This window comes from Heterodontus francisci, chromosome 28 (assembly GCF_036365525.1).
Source record: "Heterodontus francisci isolate sHetFra1 chromosome 28, sHetFra1.hap1, whole genome shotgun sequence".
NCBI lineage: Eukaryota > Metazoa > Chordata > Chondrichthyes > Heterodontiformes > Heterodontidae > Heterodontus > Heterodontus francisci.
The window spans coordinates 17824504-17841656 of NC_090398.1; the positions used below are offsets into that span (position 1 = coordinate 17824504).

Below are 17153 nucleotides of genomic sequence, written 5' to 3' on the forward strand. Positions count from 1 at the left end.
TGGCACGAACAAGGCGGAGTGTGCGACAGTGAGGCAAAATGCGAGAACGAGGCAGATTGGTGCATGTTTGAGGTCAGGGTTGTGAGTGCGTGAGCGTCAGGCAGTGTGTGCTTGAAAGCAAAGCTCGTGTGCGAGGCAGGGTGCACAACGAGGAGGTGGAGTGTGAGAGCCAGTTAGGGTGTCAGTTATAGAGGTATGATATGCGACAGTGAAGCCTGGTGTGCGAGAGTGAGACAGGGAGTGGGCGAGTGAGACTGGGTGTCTAGCGAGAGGCAGGCTGTGTGGAAGGAAGGTAGAGCATGCGATGATGAGGCAGTGTGTGCAAGACCGAGTTAGAGTCTGTAAGAGCAAATTGTGTGAAAGCAAGGCATGTAGGAGATGGAAGCAGTTCCGTGAGGGTGAGGCAAGATGCATGACAACAAGACAAATTACATGAGTGAGGCAGCATGTGTGAGAGGGAGGCACTGTTAGCGGGAATGAATCTGGAAGAATCACTGGACACTCAGGTCTGCTCCAATGTCAAACAGTTTATTACGCCGGCGGGGAGCAGGTCACTGGGCTGTCCAGATGCCTCTCCGCCGAACAAAGAAAAATCATCAATACTTATACATTTTCAAACAGTTACTCAGCCCATCCCGGCTGGACATGGTCCAATCGCAATGATTATAGATCATATACATTGATTATTAGAGCCAATAGAAGTGGTTGCCAGGCATGGAGGGACTGTACGATCGGCCCATAGACATTTAGGGGATTACTCATGATGTTTTCCATTGCGCCTTATCCATTATCCTTGGTTCTCATGTACGCATAGCATCTTATCTCGACCTCGTTACAGGCTGGTACCTTTGTCAGCATTCCACAAGGACATATGCATGAGTCTTTGTTTGGGTTTAGGCTACTCAGCTCCTGTGTGGAATGTAGTCAAGTTGGCTAAGCCCCATGATGCCTTGCAACCTCTTCATTGCTCACTAAGATTATATGTTACTAATTATTCAAAGAACATTTAAACAATATGATATTTACTGCAGGTGCCTCTGCGCTTGGGAATACCCTACAACAGGCACCGTGTCGGAGTGAGACTGAATATGCAAGAGTGAAAGACGCTTTCAGAGAGGGAGAGCGCACGAGAGAATGAAAAGGTGTAAGAGCAAGATTTGTAAAGAATGAGTGTGAAAGAGAGCGTAGCTGTGTTTGAGATATAGCAATTGACTGCATGTGAAGTAAAGGGAGGCAGATAGTATTGCGACTGCTCAGGAAAAAGCCCCCAATCAAAATATGTGATGATTCTGATTAGGGTGGGAGCAATGAACTGTCAGTTCAGTTCCGTTGCTCCACAGGTCGCATTATATTTCTTTCAGATTCCCAAATCGAAGAAATCAGCAGCCGAAATGAAACATTCTCGTAACCCCTGAATGACGCAAACCAAACAAGGTATCTTTAAATATTGACAAATTAGCTGTTTATTTAAAAAAAAATTTAAAAACCTTAAACGCTACTTAGATAAGCCAATATCTAAAGATCTTATAACTTCTTATTTAAAAATCCTGCATTTGCATACATAAAGTCAAAATAACAGTAGTTTGTTTTTAATTAGCTGCCTATTAAAAAAATGATAAAAAAAACAATAAAATCTTTGCAGATTACGCTTCTGATGAACTGTCTTAGAATTCAACGCAATCCGAGTTCACTTGGACTCTTTCAAGGTCCAATGAGAATAGGTTCCTTCCAGAGATGGGGTGTCAAAGTTCAGTTCAGCAGTTGTGCTATTACACTTCTTTTCAGCGATGAACACAGCAGATAATTTGTTATTTCTTTAAGGAATTAATTTGGCGTGAAACTTTTTTTTAGAATTTTGAGAGAAAAACTACCCAGCACCTAAAGTGACTTAAAAAGAGAGCTTCCCTATTTCCTTCACGTGCTGAATCAGTCTGTCAACTGTATGTCTCTGATATCCAGTTCCAAAGTCAAAATAGATGCATTGAAGCCCTGTTCTCCCTCTCTGTATGGTTGTTGCATGGCAACCAGACTGCACTTTGGTTTACAGTCTCCGGAGCTTGCTGTCTTAAAGAAGTATTGATGTCTTACAGCCTTAAAGGCACACTACAATACATCCTGAGGAGAAAATAAAACAGGATTGCGGCAACAGTGATTAAGGCAGGTAAATAGTGAGAGATAATGAGTGTATGGGACACTGTGTATATATGTGGCGAGGGATGGTATGCTGGAGAGAGTGAGAGACTGTGTGAGATATAATGTGAATGAGAGAGAGGGATTGATATACGGAGAGACAAAAATAGTGCCTGAGAGACAGTGTAAGGCAATATATTGTGATTGAGAGTATTTGCAAATGAAAGTTTGTTATTGAAATATTGGATCTGACAGAGACAATGTGTGTGAGAGTGAACGCTTGTGAGAGAGACGGGAGACAATGATAAGGAATGAGTGTGATTGGATATTTTTGTGAGGGGGAGAGTAAGTAAATGAAAAACAGTGTAGATTTGAATGTGCAACACAGTAAGGCTGATATAGCCAGTTTGTGTGTGATATAGTGCGTTCGTGAGAGAGACAGATCAAGTGCATTTGAGAGAATGTGCACGCGTGTGCGTGATGGCTAGAGATAGAGTGTGAGAGTAACTGTGTTGTAAGAGAGAGAGAGAGAGAGACAATGTGAAAAGAGGGAGTGTGTCCGTGAATGTGTGAGATACAGTGGGTGAGGGGCAAGTGTGAGAGAGTGACAGATAATCTATACGTGTGAGGGAGGCAATGTATTAATGCGCAATTGTGCGAGGGAGAGAGTGCCAGTTGTGAGCGAGATAGCGTGAGAGAGAAAAAGTGTGTCTGTGAGCGTGAGTGAGAGACAATGTCAATGTGTGTGAGAGACAAATGTTAAAAGAAGGTACAATGGAGACAGTGTGTGAGGCACATAATTGTTTGCTTGGGAACAATTATAATTGTTCGCCAGTAAAAAAAGAGCTATTTCTGTGAGCGAGGGACACTATGAAAAGAGAGACTGTGCACGAGAGGGAGAGAGAGCATATGCGAGGGAGGCGTGACACCGTGTGTGGAGAAAAAAATGTGAGGGAGAAAGAGAGATAGCATATCATGGTATAGAGTAGATGTGAGAAAGGCAGAATATGAGAGAGCAACAGTGTGCCTGTGTGAGAGAGAAACATGGCATTCAAAAGAGAAGCAAGATACTCTAAATCCGGTGGTCAGAAAGGTGGTCTAAAATTAGTGTCCTCTTCCGTGCCAACCTTCTCAGCATCGGGGTTCCAATCACCCAAGACCTGTTCCACTGAGTGGGACATGTCGTTCACCTGTCTGACACCAGACTATCAAATCAGCTGTTCTACTCACAACGTGGTCGCGGCATGAGAACCCTAGGAGGACAGGGGTAACACTTTAGTGATGTCCGTAAAGCATTCCTAAAGCGATCAAGCATCCCCATCGACACTTCAGGCACCACATGCCCCTCATGTGGCAGAATCTTCAGATAACACATTGGACTTAGCAGCCATCTCATAAGTCATCGAACCATAGTAAAAGCAAGTTATCCTCAATCCCAAAGGACTGTCTAAGCAGCAGAAGTTGCAGGTAGGAGATAGAGAGACAGTGTATGTGATGTGAGAGAGAGAGTGATATGGGGATTGATGGAGATAGAGAGAACGATAGAGAGACAGAGGGACAGACAGGGTGTGATGGACAGAGCACGAGATAACGTGGGAGGGAGAGATATAACGGCAGTTGAGAGAGAGAGATAGCAAGTGGGGAAATGAGGATAACATCTGAGGACAGTGACAGCATGTGATGGAAGTACAGAGATGCTGTGGGAGACAAAGCCTTGTGGAGGCGAGACAGAGGGAAATGGACATAGGGTGGGAGACAGCAGGTATCATTTACCCGTTCTTGGAATGTGAGCATTGGAGGCAAAGCCAGGATTTAGTGTCCATCCCTAAGTGCCCTTGAACAGTGTCTTGAAAGGCCTGTTTATAGGGAAGTTAAGTGCCAACAGCATTGCTGTTGCTCTGGAGTCAGATGGGATAAGGATGGTAGATTTTCTTCCCTCAAGGGTATTCATGAACAAGGTGGTTTTTATGACAATTCAGTATTTTAATGAATTTGATTAAAGAGGCAAGCAGTTTATTCCAGATTTATCAATTATTGAATGGAAAGTTCCCCTGCTACCGTGGTGAACTCATGTCTCTGGAGCAATAGCCTGCACCTCTGGATGTCTTGTCTGGTATCATTAAACCATAGAACCACAGAATAATTGCGGCACGGAAGGAGGTCATTCAGCCCATCGTGTCCATGCCGGCTGAAAAAACTAGCCACCCAATCTAATCTCACCTCCCAGCACCTGTCCATGGCCTTGCCGGTTGCAGCATTTCAGGTGCATCTCCAGGTACTTTTTAAAATAATTGAGGATTTCTGCCTCCACCACCGTTCCTGGCAGTGAATTCCAGACACCCACCACCCTCAGACTGAAAACGTTTTTCCTCATTTCCCCTCTAATCCTTCTACCAGTCACCTTAAATCTGTGCTGCCTGGTAATTGACATCTCCGCTAGGGGAAACAGGTCCTTCCTGTCTACTCTACCTAGGCCCCTCATAATTTTTTACACTTCAATTAAGTCACGCCTCTGCCTCCTCTGTTTGAAGGAAAACAACCCAAGCCTATCCAATCTTTCCTCCTAGCTGCAACTTCGGAGCCCTGGCAACATTCTTGTAAATCTCCTCTGTATTCTCTCCAGAGCAAGTATCTCCCTTCTATAATGTAGTGACCAGAACTGTACACAATACTACAACTGTGGCCTAACCAGCGTTTTATACAGTTCCAGCATTACATCGCTGCTTTAGAATTCTATACATCGACCAATAGGGGAAAGCATTCCATATGCCTTTGTCACCACTTTATCTACCTGTCCTGCCACCTTAGCACGATTGCCCATGAGACAGAGGCTGTAAAACAATTTGTGAGATTGAATGTGAGAGACAGAGGATGCAGAAGTGAGTGCATGACACAGAATGTGAGAGGCAGAGAGTGCGAGGCAAAGGGCACAAAACAGAGAACACTAGTCACAGCAATGAAGACAGAACGTGAGAGAAAAAGGATGCAAGATAAAGGGTCAAGTAAGATTGTGCAAAACAGAATGTGAGAGACAGAATGTGAAAGACTGCAAGTGCGAAAGAGAATGTCTGATGAGGCATGTGAGAGACCGATGCTGCAAAAAAGAAAATGACAGACCCAGTGTGTGAGAGAGAGCCGGTGAGACTGCGAGTGTGAGACAGAGAATCTGAACAGAGGCAGAGAGGCAGAGAGGCCGAGCATACAAGACTGAGGCTGCTCGTCAGTGGAATGGAGACAGAATGCGAGACAGAGGGTATGAGATACTATATGTGGGACATAGAATGGAGTAGAGAGGGTGTGGGACTGAATGTGTGAGTCAGAGTGTGCGAGACAGTGGGTGCAGGAAGGAGGATGCAGGACAAAGAGTGCAGGACAGAGGATGAAAATCATAGGGTGCTAGACAGGTGGTGGGACCATGGGTGCGTGTTATAGAGTGTGAAACAGATGGCAGAACTTAAAAAGCTAATAGGATCACGATAGAATGCGGCAGCAGAGGGTCCTTCACCTTACCGTGAGCCTGTAACTAAGCTGTGGGCCACCCAAAGGCCAACTGAGGCCCTCCAGTCGCTAATCAATAGCCACTTAAGTGACTATTCCCTCTGTCGCTGTAATTAAGCCAGCCTTGGTGGTGGTGGGGGTTGTGGTTGTGAATGTGAAGGCTATACCATGCAAGGAGCTCGTCCAGTAAAACAAGATAGCTCCCTGTGGCTTTGTGGAGTACCCCCTCGGTGGGACCTGCCTGACTGACCTCGTGATCACTCTTCACTTGCCTAGGATCTAGGGCTCCAGTGGTGGGCCTGGTCCGAGATCTGGTGCAGTACTGGCGCTGGCCGTAACTCCCAGTGGAGATGCCAATTATACTGTGCTGTCAGCCCTCTGATTGGCCGGCAACTCTTGGAGACGGGATCCCTTCCTTAATTGAATGAGACCATACCGCCAGGAAGTTAATTGTCTGAGCATTGGTGAATAGCGCCAGGGTGAGCAACAGTGTGTGAAAGAGAGACAGAATGGATAAGAGTGGGTATTTAATAAAGAATAGCAGACTGTCAGTAAAAAAGAGTAGGATTTAATGGAACCGGTGGGGCTCCTGGCGCCCATCTAAACCACCCAGCGCCCGGATCCCGGTTTCTTCTAGACGGGTTTCCCGCCTCCCAGAGTTGCTAGCCAATCAGACGGCCGGCAGCTCAGTAGTATCTGCAGTGCCACCGAGAGTGGTGGTGATTGCTGATACTACAGGGGTGTTGGAACAAGGTCCAGAGCTGGAGTCCAGGACCAGAGGTCTGCGAAACAGCGAAATGGCTCTTAAATGGCTGATAGTAGGTCTCTTCAGGGCCTGAATTGGCCTCGGGCCGTTTTCGATCTATCCCACCACATACTAAGTTCCAGTGTAACAGGAAGGTGGTGGGCCCTCTGCCCCAGCCTAACGTCAGAATTCTATGCCCCCTCGCCTCCTAGCCCATCTCCGTGGGCGGGGGGGGGGGGGGGGGGGGGGGGCTGGTGGGGTGGGGGAGTGCGGGGGTGTGGTGGCATGGTTAAATGGCTGAATGGTTAAATTCAGATCAGTGTGTTAGTGAGAAGTATGGTGTCTTTGTGAAACACAGTGCGTGTGTGTATGTGTGTGTGAGAGCAAGAGACAGTCTATGGGGGGGGGGGGGGGGGGGGGGGAGAATGTGACAGTGTGTGAAAGAGAAATAAGAGATAGGAGTAGGATTAGACCATACAGTCTCTCGAGCCTGCTCTGCCATTCAGTAAGTTCATGGCTGATCTGATCTTAGCCTCCTGCCTGTTCCCAATAATTCCTGACACTGCCATAGATCATAAATCTGCCTTCCTCAGCAGTGAATATATTCAACGACAGACCCTCCACAATTCTCAGAGGTATATAATTCCAAAGGTTCATGGCCCCATGAGAGAAAAGATTCCTCCTCATCGCTGTCTTAAATGGACGACAGTTTATTCTGAATCTATGCACCCCCCCGCCCCCCCCCCCCCCCCCCAACCCCCAGTTCTAAACTCCTCCACAGAGGCAACTTCCTCTCATCATTTACTCTTTTCTTAATTATTCTTTGGGGATGTGGATGTTGCTGGTTAGGCCACCATTTACTGCCCATCCCTACCTGCACTTGAGAGGGTGGTGGTGAGCTGCCTTCTTCAACTGCTGCAGTCCATGTGGTGTAGGTATACCCACATTGTTGTTAGGAAAGCAATTCTCGGATTTTGACACACCGACAGAGAAGGAACGGCAATAAGTTCCAAGTCAAGATGCTGTATGGCCTGGAGAGGGGCATGCAGATGGTGGTGTTTCCATGTATCTGATGCTCCTGTCCTTATAGGTGGAAGAGGTCGCGAGTTTGGAAGGTGCTTTCGAAGGAGACTTGGAGAGTTGTTTCAGTGCATTTTGTAGATTGCACACACTGCTGCCACTGTGCATCGGTGGTCGAGGGACTCTGTCTCAACCTGACAAGTCGCTTTTCTGCCTATATTTGTATCCTTAGCAAATTTGGCTACACGAAGTTCAGTCACTTCATCCTAGTCATTGATATAGATTGCAGATCTGTGGACTGGTGTGCATTACCACGGTGGCCAGTTGCTACAGCAACTTGGCAACAGGCACCAACGTCAAAAACAACAACTCACAGCGTCACTTGGCAGTTTCACGTGCAGGACTTGTTGGCAGAACCTGCCTCTCAAGGCTTGGCCTTCACAGCCATCAACAATGGTGCACCAAGAGAAGACACGTCACCTAAATAGATTGTTCGCTGCGTGTCCATCATCTTTCAATCACCAAACAGTTGAGGACTCAGCACTGATTCCTGTGACAAACCACTAGTGACAGTTTGATAACCTGAAAGTAACCCATATATTTTGACTCTGTTCCCTGTTAGTTAGCCAATCCTCTTTACATGATAATATATTACCCCAACACAATTAGGACTTCTTTTGTGCAATACACTTATAGTGTATATAAGTGCAATACACTTTCGAAATCCAAGTACACTAGATCTACTGGTTCCATTTTTACCAACCTGCTCCTTGCATCCTTAAACTTTCTTTTTAAATTTGGCAAAAACGATTTCCCTTCATAAAATCATGCTGACTCTGCTTAACTGTGCTGTGTGTATTCTATATGTCCTGCTCGACTTCCTTAAAAATGGATTCCAGCATTTTCGCACTGACAGATGTTAGGCTAACTTCCCTATTTATTCCTGTTTTCAGTATCCCTCCTTTCTTAAATAGATGGACTAAATTTGCGGCTTTCTTTGCAGAATCCAGGGAATTTTGGGATGATTACAACCAATGCATCTACTGTCTCTGCAGCCACTTCTTTAAAACCCGCAGGTACAGCCCATCAGATCGAGGAGGCTTCTCAGCCTTAACTTCCCATTAGTATTTCTGGTACATTTTATCTAGTGATAACACATGTTTTCGTTTCCTCCCTTGCTTTTGTCTCCTGATTTTCTCCAATTGTTGGAATGCTTTTAATGTCTTCTACATTTTGTGATAGAGACTACAGGTGAGCAAGGTACTCTGTGTGTGTGAAAGAGGCAGTGTGCGAGTGAGAGAGTCTATCAGGGCAAGAGAGAGGAACTGTATGAGAGAGGCAGTTTGTGAAATAGAAAGTGCGTGAGCAAGGTACTCCTTATGAGTGAGAGAAAGGCCCAGAGACCCAGAGAGTGTATGACAGGGGATGTGTGTATATGAAAGAGGGAAAGTGTGTGTGTGTGTGTGTGTGTACGTGAACAAGGCGTGAGAGAAGGAGGCAGCATTATGGAAAGGGTGTGAGAAAGAAGAGACAGTGAGAGAGAGGGAATGTTTGTTGTGAGAAAAATAAAAGGCACCTATTAGATAGAGCAAGAGACAATTAAAACTGTCCGAGGCTGAACTAAATTGTTAGCAAACTTGATATCCCATTTGACTACAAAAGGAATGAATAACCACAAATCTGCATCATCACAAAGCTGAATATTTCATCTTATGTAACATTGCCCGATGCTGCCGCTGCCTTACCTCGTCTGCTGCTGAAACCCTTGTGCATGCCATTGTTATGTCTAGACTTCTAACAGCACTACTGACCGGACTCCCACTTTACACCCTAAATAAACTTGAGATTATCTAAATTTCTTCTGCCCGTTTCCTAGTTCATGCAAACGCACGTGATTGACTGTTTGATGAGGTAACATAGCGTTTTGATGAGGCTAATGTGGCTGATATGTATATGGGCGAACAAAAGGCGTTGATAAAGTGTCATATAATAGACATCCCAGCAACGTTGAAGGCAATTGAATTAAAGGGAAAGTGTTGGGATGGATAAAATGATGGCTGAGTGAAAGGAAACAAAGAGTAATGTGAACAATAGTTTATTTTTTGAACTGGAGGATGGTTTATATATACGAGTGAGTGTCTAAGTGATATACAGTTAGAGAAATAAAGGCGTGTGCAGGAGGCAGTGCATGTGTGAGAGAGTGGTGTGTGTGCGAGTGATAGACATTGTAAAAGAGACAGTAAGAGTGTGTGAGAAATTGTCCTTAGGCGTGATAGACAGTGTGACAGACAAAAATTGTTTGTTTGAGAGAGCTGGCAGTAGGGAGACTTCCTGTGTTAGAGAGAGAGACCGTGAGCATAGAGGATATCAGGGTCAAAGTGGATAATGAGAGGGGGTTCATAGAGGGTGTCAGGGAATGAGTGGATAATGAGAAGGGTTTTTTGGAGGATATCAGGGTCTGAGTGGATAATGAGAGGGGGTTTATTGAGGGCATCAGGGACTGATCTTTGTGGGAGAGTTAGTGTGATGGAGACAGTCTGTGCGTATGTGAGAGAGAAAATAATTGTATGTCTGTGAGAAGAGATGTCTGTAAAGATGCTAGATAGCGTCAGTGATATTATGTGTATGTGTGAGAGACAGTGTACGTGAGAGAGAGATATGATTGGGCAATGGACATTATGAGAGGGATAGTGTCCATGAGAGAGAGTGTATTTGAGGGCGAGAAAGAGTGTGTGTGTTTGTGAGGAAGAGGGGTTGAGGTTGAACAACAGTCTTTAAACTTTTTTTTAAAATTCCCTTTGTAACTTGAGCCTGTGTCTTTCTTTAACCATGATATCCTCTCTCGCTTTGTTTTTTCCCCCTAAGCGATGTATAAATGCACAATAGTGAACCAATTTCTATTTGAGCTTTTTTTATATTTATTATCTTGTGTTCTCTCTTTCTCTGCTTGCCTTCTCATCAGAACCTCATCAGCTGGTTACTTTTCCTTTGGCCGGATCCCAGCTCCACAGGTTCCCACACTCCATCTGTTCCCTGGAATTTGGCTCATGCTTTCCAGGGGAAATTTCCAATTTCATTCTCTATGGAAAAATGGTGGTAGTGGATCGGGTGAAAATCAGCACAGTGTAACTGGCCCGAAAGTTTTTGAGGAATTTTTGCAAGTCCCCACCCCTTGAGTGGGGCCTCAGTTACAACGGGTGTTTTATTGGAAGTTCTGCAGCTTTGCCCGCAGTGTGCGAGGCCTCAATGCTAGCCTGTGTATGAATGTAGTCTGGAGCAAACAACCAGCAGCACATTAATAGGAAACATTTTAAACATCAGAATTCGATGTTAAAATCACATGATTCACTTAATGTTCAGGATATTAATAATGCTAAGCATTCATACCTGAAAGAATTGCCGTCTCCTCTACATTCCCTGTCCAGGAAACCTCTCATGTGACAGACAAACCCTGCACAGAACTAGCTTAAATAACTGTCAGTTCTTAAAACTCGCTTCGAGTCAAAATAGTGAATGCGAAAAATAAACCAAAATAATTTTCTATTTGTCCTCCGCTGTCCAGTCTTATGAAGCATTATTTAATGGAATTAATTATCAGGCGCTGGCCGCTTCCTCTAGTTGTTTTAAGAAGATAAGGACGTAAGATAAAGGAGCAGAAGTAGTCCACACGGCCCGTCGAAACTGCCCCACTATTCAATATGAAAATAGCTGGTCTTGGGTGTCAACTCCACTTTCCCGTCTTGTGTCCATATCCCTTGGATTGTCTAAGAGGCACAAACATTTGTCCATTCCACTCCCAAATACATTCAACGTTGGAGCAACCTCTACCATCTAAGGTAGAGAATTCCAAAGATTCACAATCCTTTGTGTAAAGAAATTTCTCCATATTTCAGTCCTAAATGATTGGCCACTTTTCCTGAGATTCTGCCCCCAGATTCCCCATCCAGCAGAAACAGCCTCTCAGTATATACCCTGTCAAGCCCCATTCAAAACCTTATACCTTTTAGTGAGATCACCTCTCATTTTTCTAAATTTCAGAGAATATAGGATCAATTTACTCAGCCGATAAAGACAATATAATCTCCAATTATTCATAAGTTCCACTTCTACTTTAATGGCAATGTTTGTTTCGCTTCATGACAAAACAACAAAACAAACCGTGACTGTTCTACATTCACCCAACGGTTAGAGAGAAATGAAAAGCAACCTATGCACCCAGCATTTGCGCCATGATGAGTCAAGCCAGTGGGGGCTCCACGCTGAATGAAGAAGTATCCAAGATTGAGGCAATGTTATTGTTTCACAGAGTTCAATAACAAGAGACAGGACTGCACAGTCAATTGAGGTCAGTTGGAATCTATTAAATATGTGTTTCCACAGCCATTATTGTACCCAAGTAAGTTCATTATTCTGAGGTTCAAACAGATAAAGAAATGTGTGTATGAGGGTCTTCTTACCAGTTGTACGCTATGTGTTCACAATACTTTCTGCAAATTTTCCATTCAGCTAGTCGTAACTGAAACCCCACTTGCAACATGGAAATACTAACTTGGTCCAATGGAAATTTGCCTGTGACGTTTACTAGACATTATTACAAATAACTTTTAAAAAAGCAGAACAGGTTAAGATGGCCACATATGCATTTGCACATGAAAAGCCAAAGTCTGACTGGAGACAGTGGTGATTATCCAGTCTAGCCAGAAGAATGGGGGTTGCTTTCTGATTAACTTACCTAGAATGGTTTTGTCAATGTTGATCCTCAAGAGCTCTCGACACCCTTTAGCTTGAAAGAACCAAACACTCCTACCAAGCATATTTACAAGTTTGAGATGTGAACTTTGTATTTTAAAAATCCCTTCAGGAAACTTCTGCTTCAAACACAAAGATGCGGTCACATCATATGTCAGTCTGTGTAACTCTGGAAGTTGTGAATTGTGCCTGCTAATGCAGATAACATGCGATTCCGTTCCTGGATAACAGATCACTACTGCAGACACAGAAATGTCCCAAGATCAAAGAAACCATTCTTGCCCTTTCTAGCTATCGATCAATGGTTGGGTGGGGGGCGAGGGGTCTGAAGGTGTTTCATTTGAAACTCCCCTGGATATCCCTATGTTTCACGTGGTGACCAAGCTATCAAATAGATCATTCTTATTGCTCAATACCAGCAAGGGCACAACCGTTTCCAATAGAAAACTCTATGTATCGACCTATACTGCACTTTCCTGAACATTAATAGGTTGTGCGTCGATACAAGTTTAATATATTTTGGCGTATCCTACCTATGTGTTTTAAGTTAAGCAGGGCTCGGAAAGGAATGATAGAAACAGACTGCTTCCGTTAGTTGAGGAATCCAGAAACAACAGCCATAGATTAAAGAATGCTATCTTGGTCCAGGAGAAAATGGTGCAGAAACTGATGGGAAGACCAGTGTTTTCAACATTAATGGCACGATTAGAAAATGAATTGAAAACAACTATGATTGTGCTGCATTGCTTCTACAATAAAACAGCCTTTATTGCTAATTAGCCAGACAAATCTCAATTCCAGTCCGACTCAGGCCCCCTCGCCCAACTCTTTTTCCGGTACATTGATGACTGTATCGGTGCCATTTCCTGCTCCTGCCCCGAACTAGAAAATTTTATCAACTTTGCTTCCAATTTCCACCCTTCTCTCACCTTTACATGGTCCATCTCTGACACTTCCCTTCCCTTCCTCGACTTCTCTGTCTCCATCTCTGGGGATAGGTCGTCTACCAATATCCATTATAAGCCCACTGACTCCCACAGCTACCTCGACTACACTTCTTCACACCCTACCTCCTGTAAGGACTCCATTCCATTCTCCCAGTTTCTCCATCTCCGACGCATCTGCTCTGATGATGCTACCTTCCATGATGGTGCTTCTGATATGACCTCCTTTTTCCTCAACCGAGGATTTCCCCCCACTGTGGTTGACAGGGCCCTCAACCGTGTCCGACCCATTCCCCGCACCTCTACCCTCACCCCTTCCCCTCCCTCCCAGAACCATGACAGGGTTCCCCTTGTCCTCACTTTTCATCCCACCAGCCTCCATATCCAAAGGATCATCCTCCGCCATTTTCGCCACCTCCAGCGTGATGCCACTACCAGTCGCATCTTCCCCTCCCTTCCCCTGTCAGCATTCCAAAGGGATCATTCCCTCCGCGACACCCTGGTCCACTCCTCCATTATCCCCACCACCTCGTCCCCGTCCCAGGGCACCTTCCCTTGCAATCGCAGGAGGTGTAATACCTGCCCCTTTACCTCCTCTCTCCTCACTATCCCAGGCCCCAAACACTCCTTTCAGGTGAAGCAGCGATTTACTTGTACTTCTTTCAATGCAGTATACTGTATTCGCTGCTCACAGTGTGGTCTCCTCTACATTGGGGAGACCAAGCGCAGACTGGGTGACCGCTTTGCGGAACATCTCCGCTCAGTCCGCAAGCAGGACCCTGAGCTTCCGGTTGCTTGCCATTTCAACACTCCCCCCTGCTCTCATGCTCACATCTCTGTCCTGGGATTGCTGCAGTGTTCCAGTGAACATCAACGCAAGCTCGAGGAACAGCATCTCATCTACCGATTAGGCACAATACAGCCTGCCGGACTGGACATTGAGTTCAATAATTTCAGAGCATGACAGCCCCCCACTTTACTTTCATTTTTCGTCATTTTTAGTTATTTTTTCTTCCTTTTTTTTTTGCATTCCTTTTTACATTTTTTACAATCTTTTTTTGCATTTATTTCAGTTCATCTTAGTTTGTTCAGTTTGCTTACCCACTGTTTTTTTCAGGTTGTTTTTCTTCAGGTTTGCACTTGCTGATGTTCAATATTCAGTATATTCACACCTAATCTGTACGAATGCTTTGTCTTTCAACACACCATTAACATATTGTTTGCCTTTGCTCCGTGACCTTTTGGTCAGCTATGTGGCCTGGTCCAATCTGCACCTTCTCCTTTGTTATCTCTTGCCCAACCCCCACCTCACTTGTTTATAATCTGTGACTTTTCTAATATTTGTCAGTTCCGAAGAAGGGTCACTGACCCGAAACGTTAACTCTGCTTCTCTTTCCATAGATGCTGCCAGACCTGCTGAGTGAATCCAGCATTTCTTGTTTTTGTTTCAGATTTCCAGCATCCGCCGTATTTTGCTTTTAAATCTCAATTCAGTGCCTGCTCAGCAAGGCAGTTAACACTGAAGCTCAATCACAATGTTTATCTTTCAATCTTGAGCAGGAAATTATTAATCTCAGTCCGCAAACACACGGCACAAAGTGCAATAGATATTTTTGATAGCTGTTAATTTTAATAGCAACACGACATTTTGTTCCCAACAGGAAACCGGCTTTTCTAAAATGGAACACGGGCTGTAATTGAGCTCGAGTTATCAAAGGACGGTCTGGTTTGATTCTTCATTTTTATTATCCAATACAGTATAAATCTGTGAGGTAATTTCACCAGCTTCTTTAACTCTTCCCTGAACTTCGTTTGTGTAGCTGCATAAATGCACGCGTTTGTACAAGAGCTGAAATGCATAAGCAGATACCCGCTTTCAGTGGCGATATAGGCCGGTTTACCATGATCACCTCCGTAATGCACGGTGTTTGTCAGTCTTGTAGTTAAAAAGCTCACGGCTGCTGTCAGCCACAACAGTATAAAACTGCTTGAGACAGTGAACAGTAAAATGATGGATTTCCTTCGATTCTCCACTTCTGGGTCGCTCTGATTCTCACTGTTGTTCCCTCGGAGAACTCTGCGGGCACTACTGGCTGCTAAAATACGCCTGACCGTCAAACAATTAAACAGTAATATTAAAGCAAAGGGAATCAATGTAACTAAAATGCTTTGTAACCAGGAGTACGCTGTGCCAGCAGAAGAAACGAAGAATTCCACACTGGAAAGGCAACCCCAGTGAACATTGTTAATTATTCGCTTATGTTCAAAGGCAAACCAAAAAGGGATATTCTCTAAGTAGATCAGAGCAGTAATACTTGTGATAACCACGGTAGATGTTCTCACTGTGCAATACTTCGTTTTAAAGTTCTGACAACATATAGCTAAAAATCGGTCAAAAGTGAAAGACACTGTGAACCAGACTGACATATCCAGGGTGGTACAATTCACGTAGACAATTGACTTGCAAACGGCAGTGTAAGACAAGAATGATTGTGGAAAATAGTAACTGAAAATGTGGTAAGTTATGATATTGAAGATCATGACCAGCAGATCAGCTGATGCCATGGCCACCATGTAGATAGAGATGCATTTGGACAGACCACAATTTCCTCTGGAGAGAATCACAATTGTCATTAGGTTCGCTGTAAGAAAAAAGAAAAAAAAAGAAAGATGAAAGAAACTTTTGCATTTATGTATAACCTGTCTCAACAACTAAACGTCTTCAAGCACTTTACAACCAATAAAGTGCAATTTTTGAAATGGACTCCCTGTTGTCCTGCAGAAAAAAAGTGACAAGAGGTAAGTATGAGGACACACAGATAAATCTCAGAGCATTTGTGTGCGATGTACGGATATGTCACTATGTAGGGTGAGGCTGATAGATTTTTCCTTTATATTATTACTAAATGATGAAACCATTTTTGTTCGAAATGAAAAAAGACACGCAATGTAGAGAGACTGCGAATCATCCTTCCTTCCAATATACTTTCAGTCAAACACTGTCAAGTGTTAAAAACAATTTCATGGAAATCTCTCAAAGATATGAATTCAAATAAACTATTAATCTGAGATTAACACAGTCAATTTAAGTCGATAACTAGTGCTTTTTTCTGTTTATAATTACCCGTGGCTCTGTATCAGAGTGGGTTCTTGCAGAACTGCAAAAGTTCTTGGTAGTTGAAGGGAAGGCAACAACATCTGAGTGACAATTATTTTTCCAAATATCTTCTATTAAAGGGAGCTGCAATCTGAGCAACTATCAAAGTAACATGGGCAGTGAGCAATAGTACCAATGAGGCACGAAACAATGCATTATTTCATGATATCTTTACTATCCTGGTGGTCGAGGATAATGTTGAGCACCCGCTGCCCACGACCTACCAACCTGAAACCTGACTCACTGGCCTTGCAGACTTGGAGGATTCTCGCTGATTTCTCGGTGGATACATGATTCTGCGATGAGAATATTCTCAGAATCTTTTATATTCGTCATTAGCAGTCAGATAGTAAACAGCTGTAAAACAAAATGGCATGTTGACCTACCAGGAACACCAAAGATTGCGAGAATGGGGTAGTAAATCTCCTTTATCTGTAGAATTGTTGGGCGCACCATTTTTTAGAAGAATGCGTGAATTATGTCTGGCTGTAGCGTTCCAACGGGAGTGTACCTGAGATCTGTAAATATTGCCCTTTTTATAGAATATAGAAAAACCAGCACTCCGGTAAGAACAAAGGTCATACATATGGTGTTACTTACAGTCAATTAACAAACAAGTGCCACTTCAATGCGTCTGGGACGCCAGGAGGAAAATTGTCCAACTCAGGGCATAAACTTTTCTTGATTAAATTAATGAGTGTAGAGTAATTCCTGAGGGGTATGCTGTACGTACACCTTGTGCTCCTTGAGAGTATATTCCTCCTGGACAGAATTTTAGGGTCTTTGGGTCGGATATTAACTTGATGGAACCATCACTTAACCATTAAATAATAAATTCGTGTTTCGTACTGTGATAATGCCTGGTGATGGAGATAAGCCAAGGTTATTGGTGATGACTGTGCTATAAAAT

The 17153-nt window shown here is 44.0% G+C and overlaps 1 protein-coding gene across 1 annotated transcript; it reads right to left on the reverse strand.

The window, feature by feature from the left end:
- Nucleotides 1-10987: 10987 nt before the first annotated feature.
- On the reverse strand, nt 10988-16699 carry LOC137385240 (probable G-protein coupled receptor 139). The gene is made up of 4 exons (XM_068060225.1): nt 16630-16699; nt 14869-15728; nt 12126-12264; nt 10988-11082 (listed from the first exon to the last, which is right to left on the reverse strand). Exons 1-4 carry the CDS (start codon nt 16697-16699, stop codon nt 10988-10990), a joined length of 1164 nt encoding a protein of 387 aa, XP_067916326.1.
- Nucleotides 16700-17153: the final 454 nt, after the last annotated feature.

Excerpts from the sequence above, each read along its gene's own strand:
- LOC137385240 (XM_068060225.1), bottom strand. The coding sequence starts at position 16,699 with ATGGTGCGCCCAACAATTCTACAGATAAAGGAGATTTACTACCCCATT. Across the intron at positions 15,729-16,629 it reads CGCAATCTTTGGTGTTCCTG|CGAACCTAATGACAATTGTG; the intron begins GTAGGTCAACAT and ends TTTTTCTTACAG. Across the intron at positions 12,265-14,868 it reads GGGAAGAGTTAAAGAAGCTG|CAGAAGTTTCCTGAAGGGAT; the intron begins GTGAAATTACCT and ends TTGTGTTTGAAG.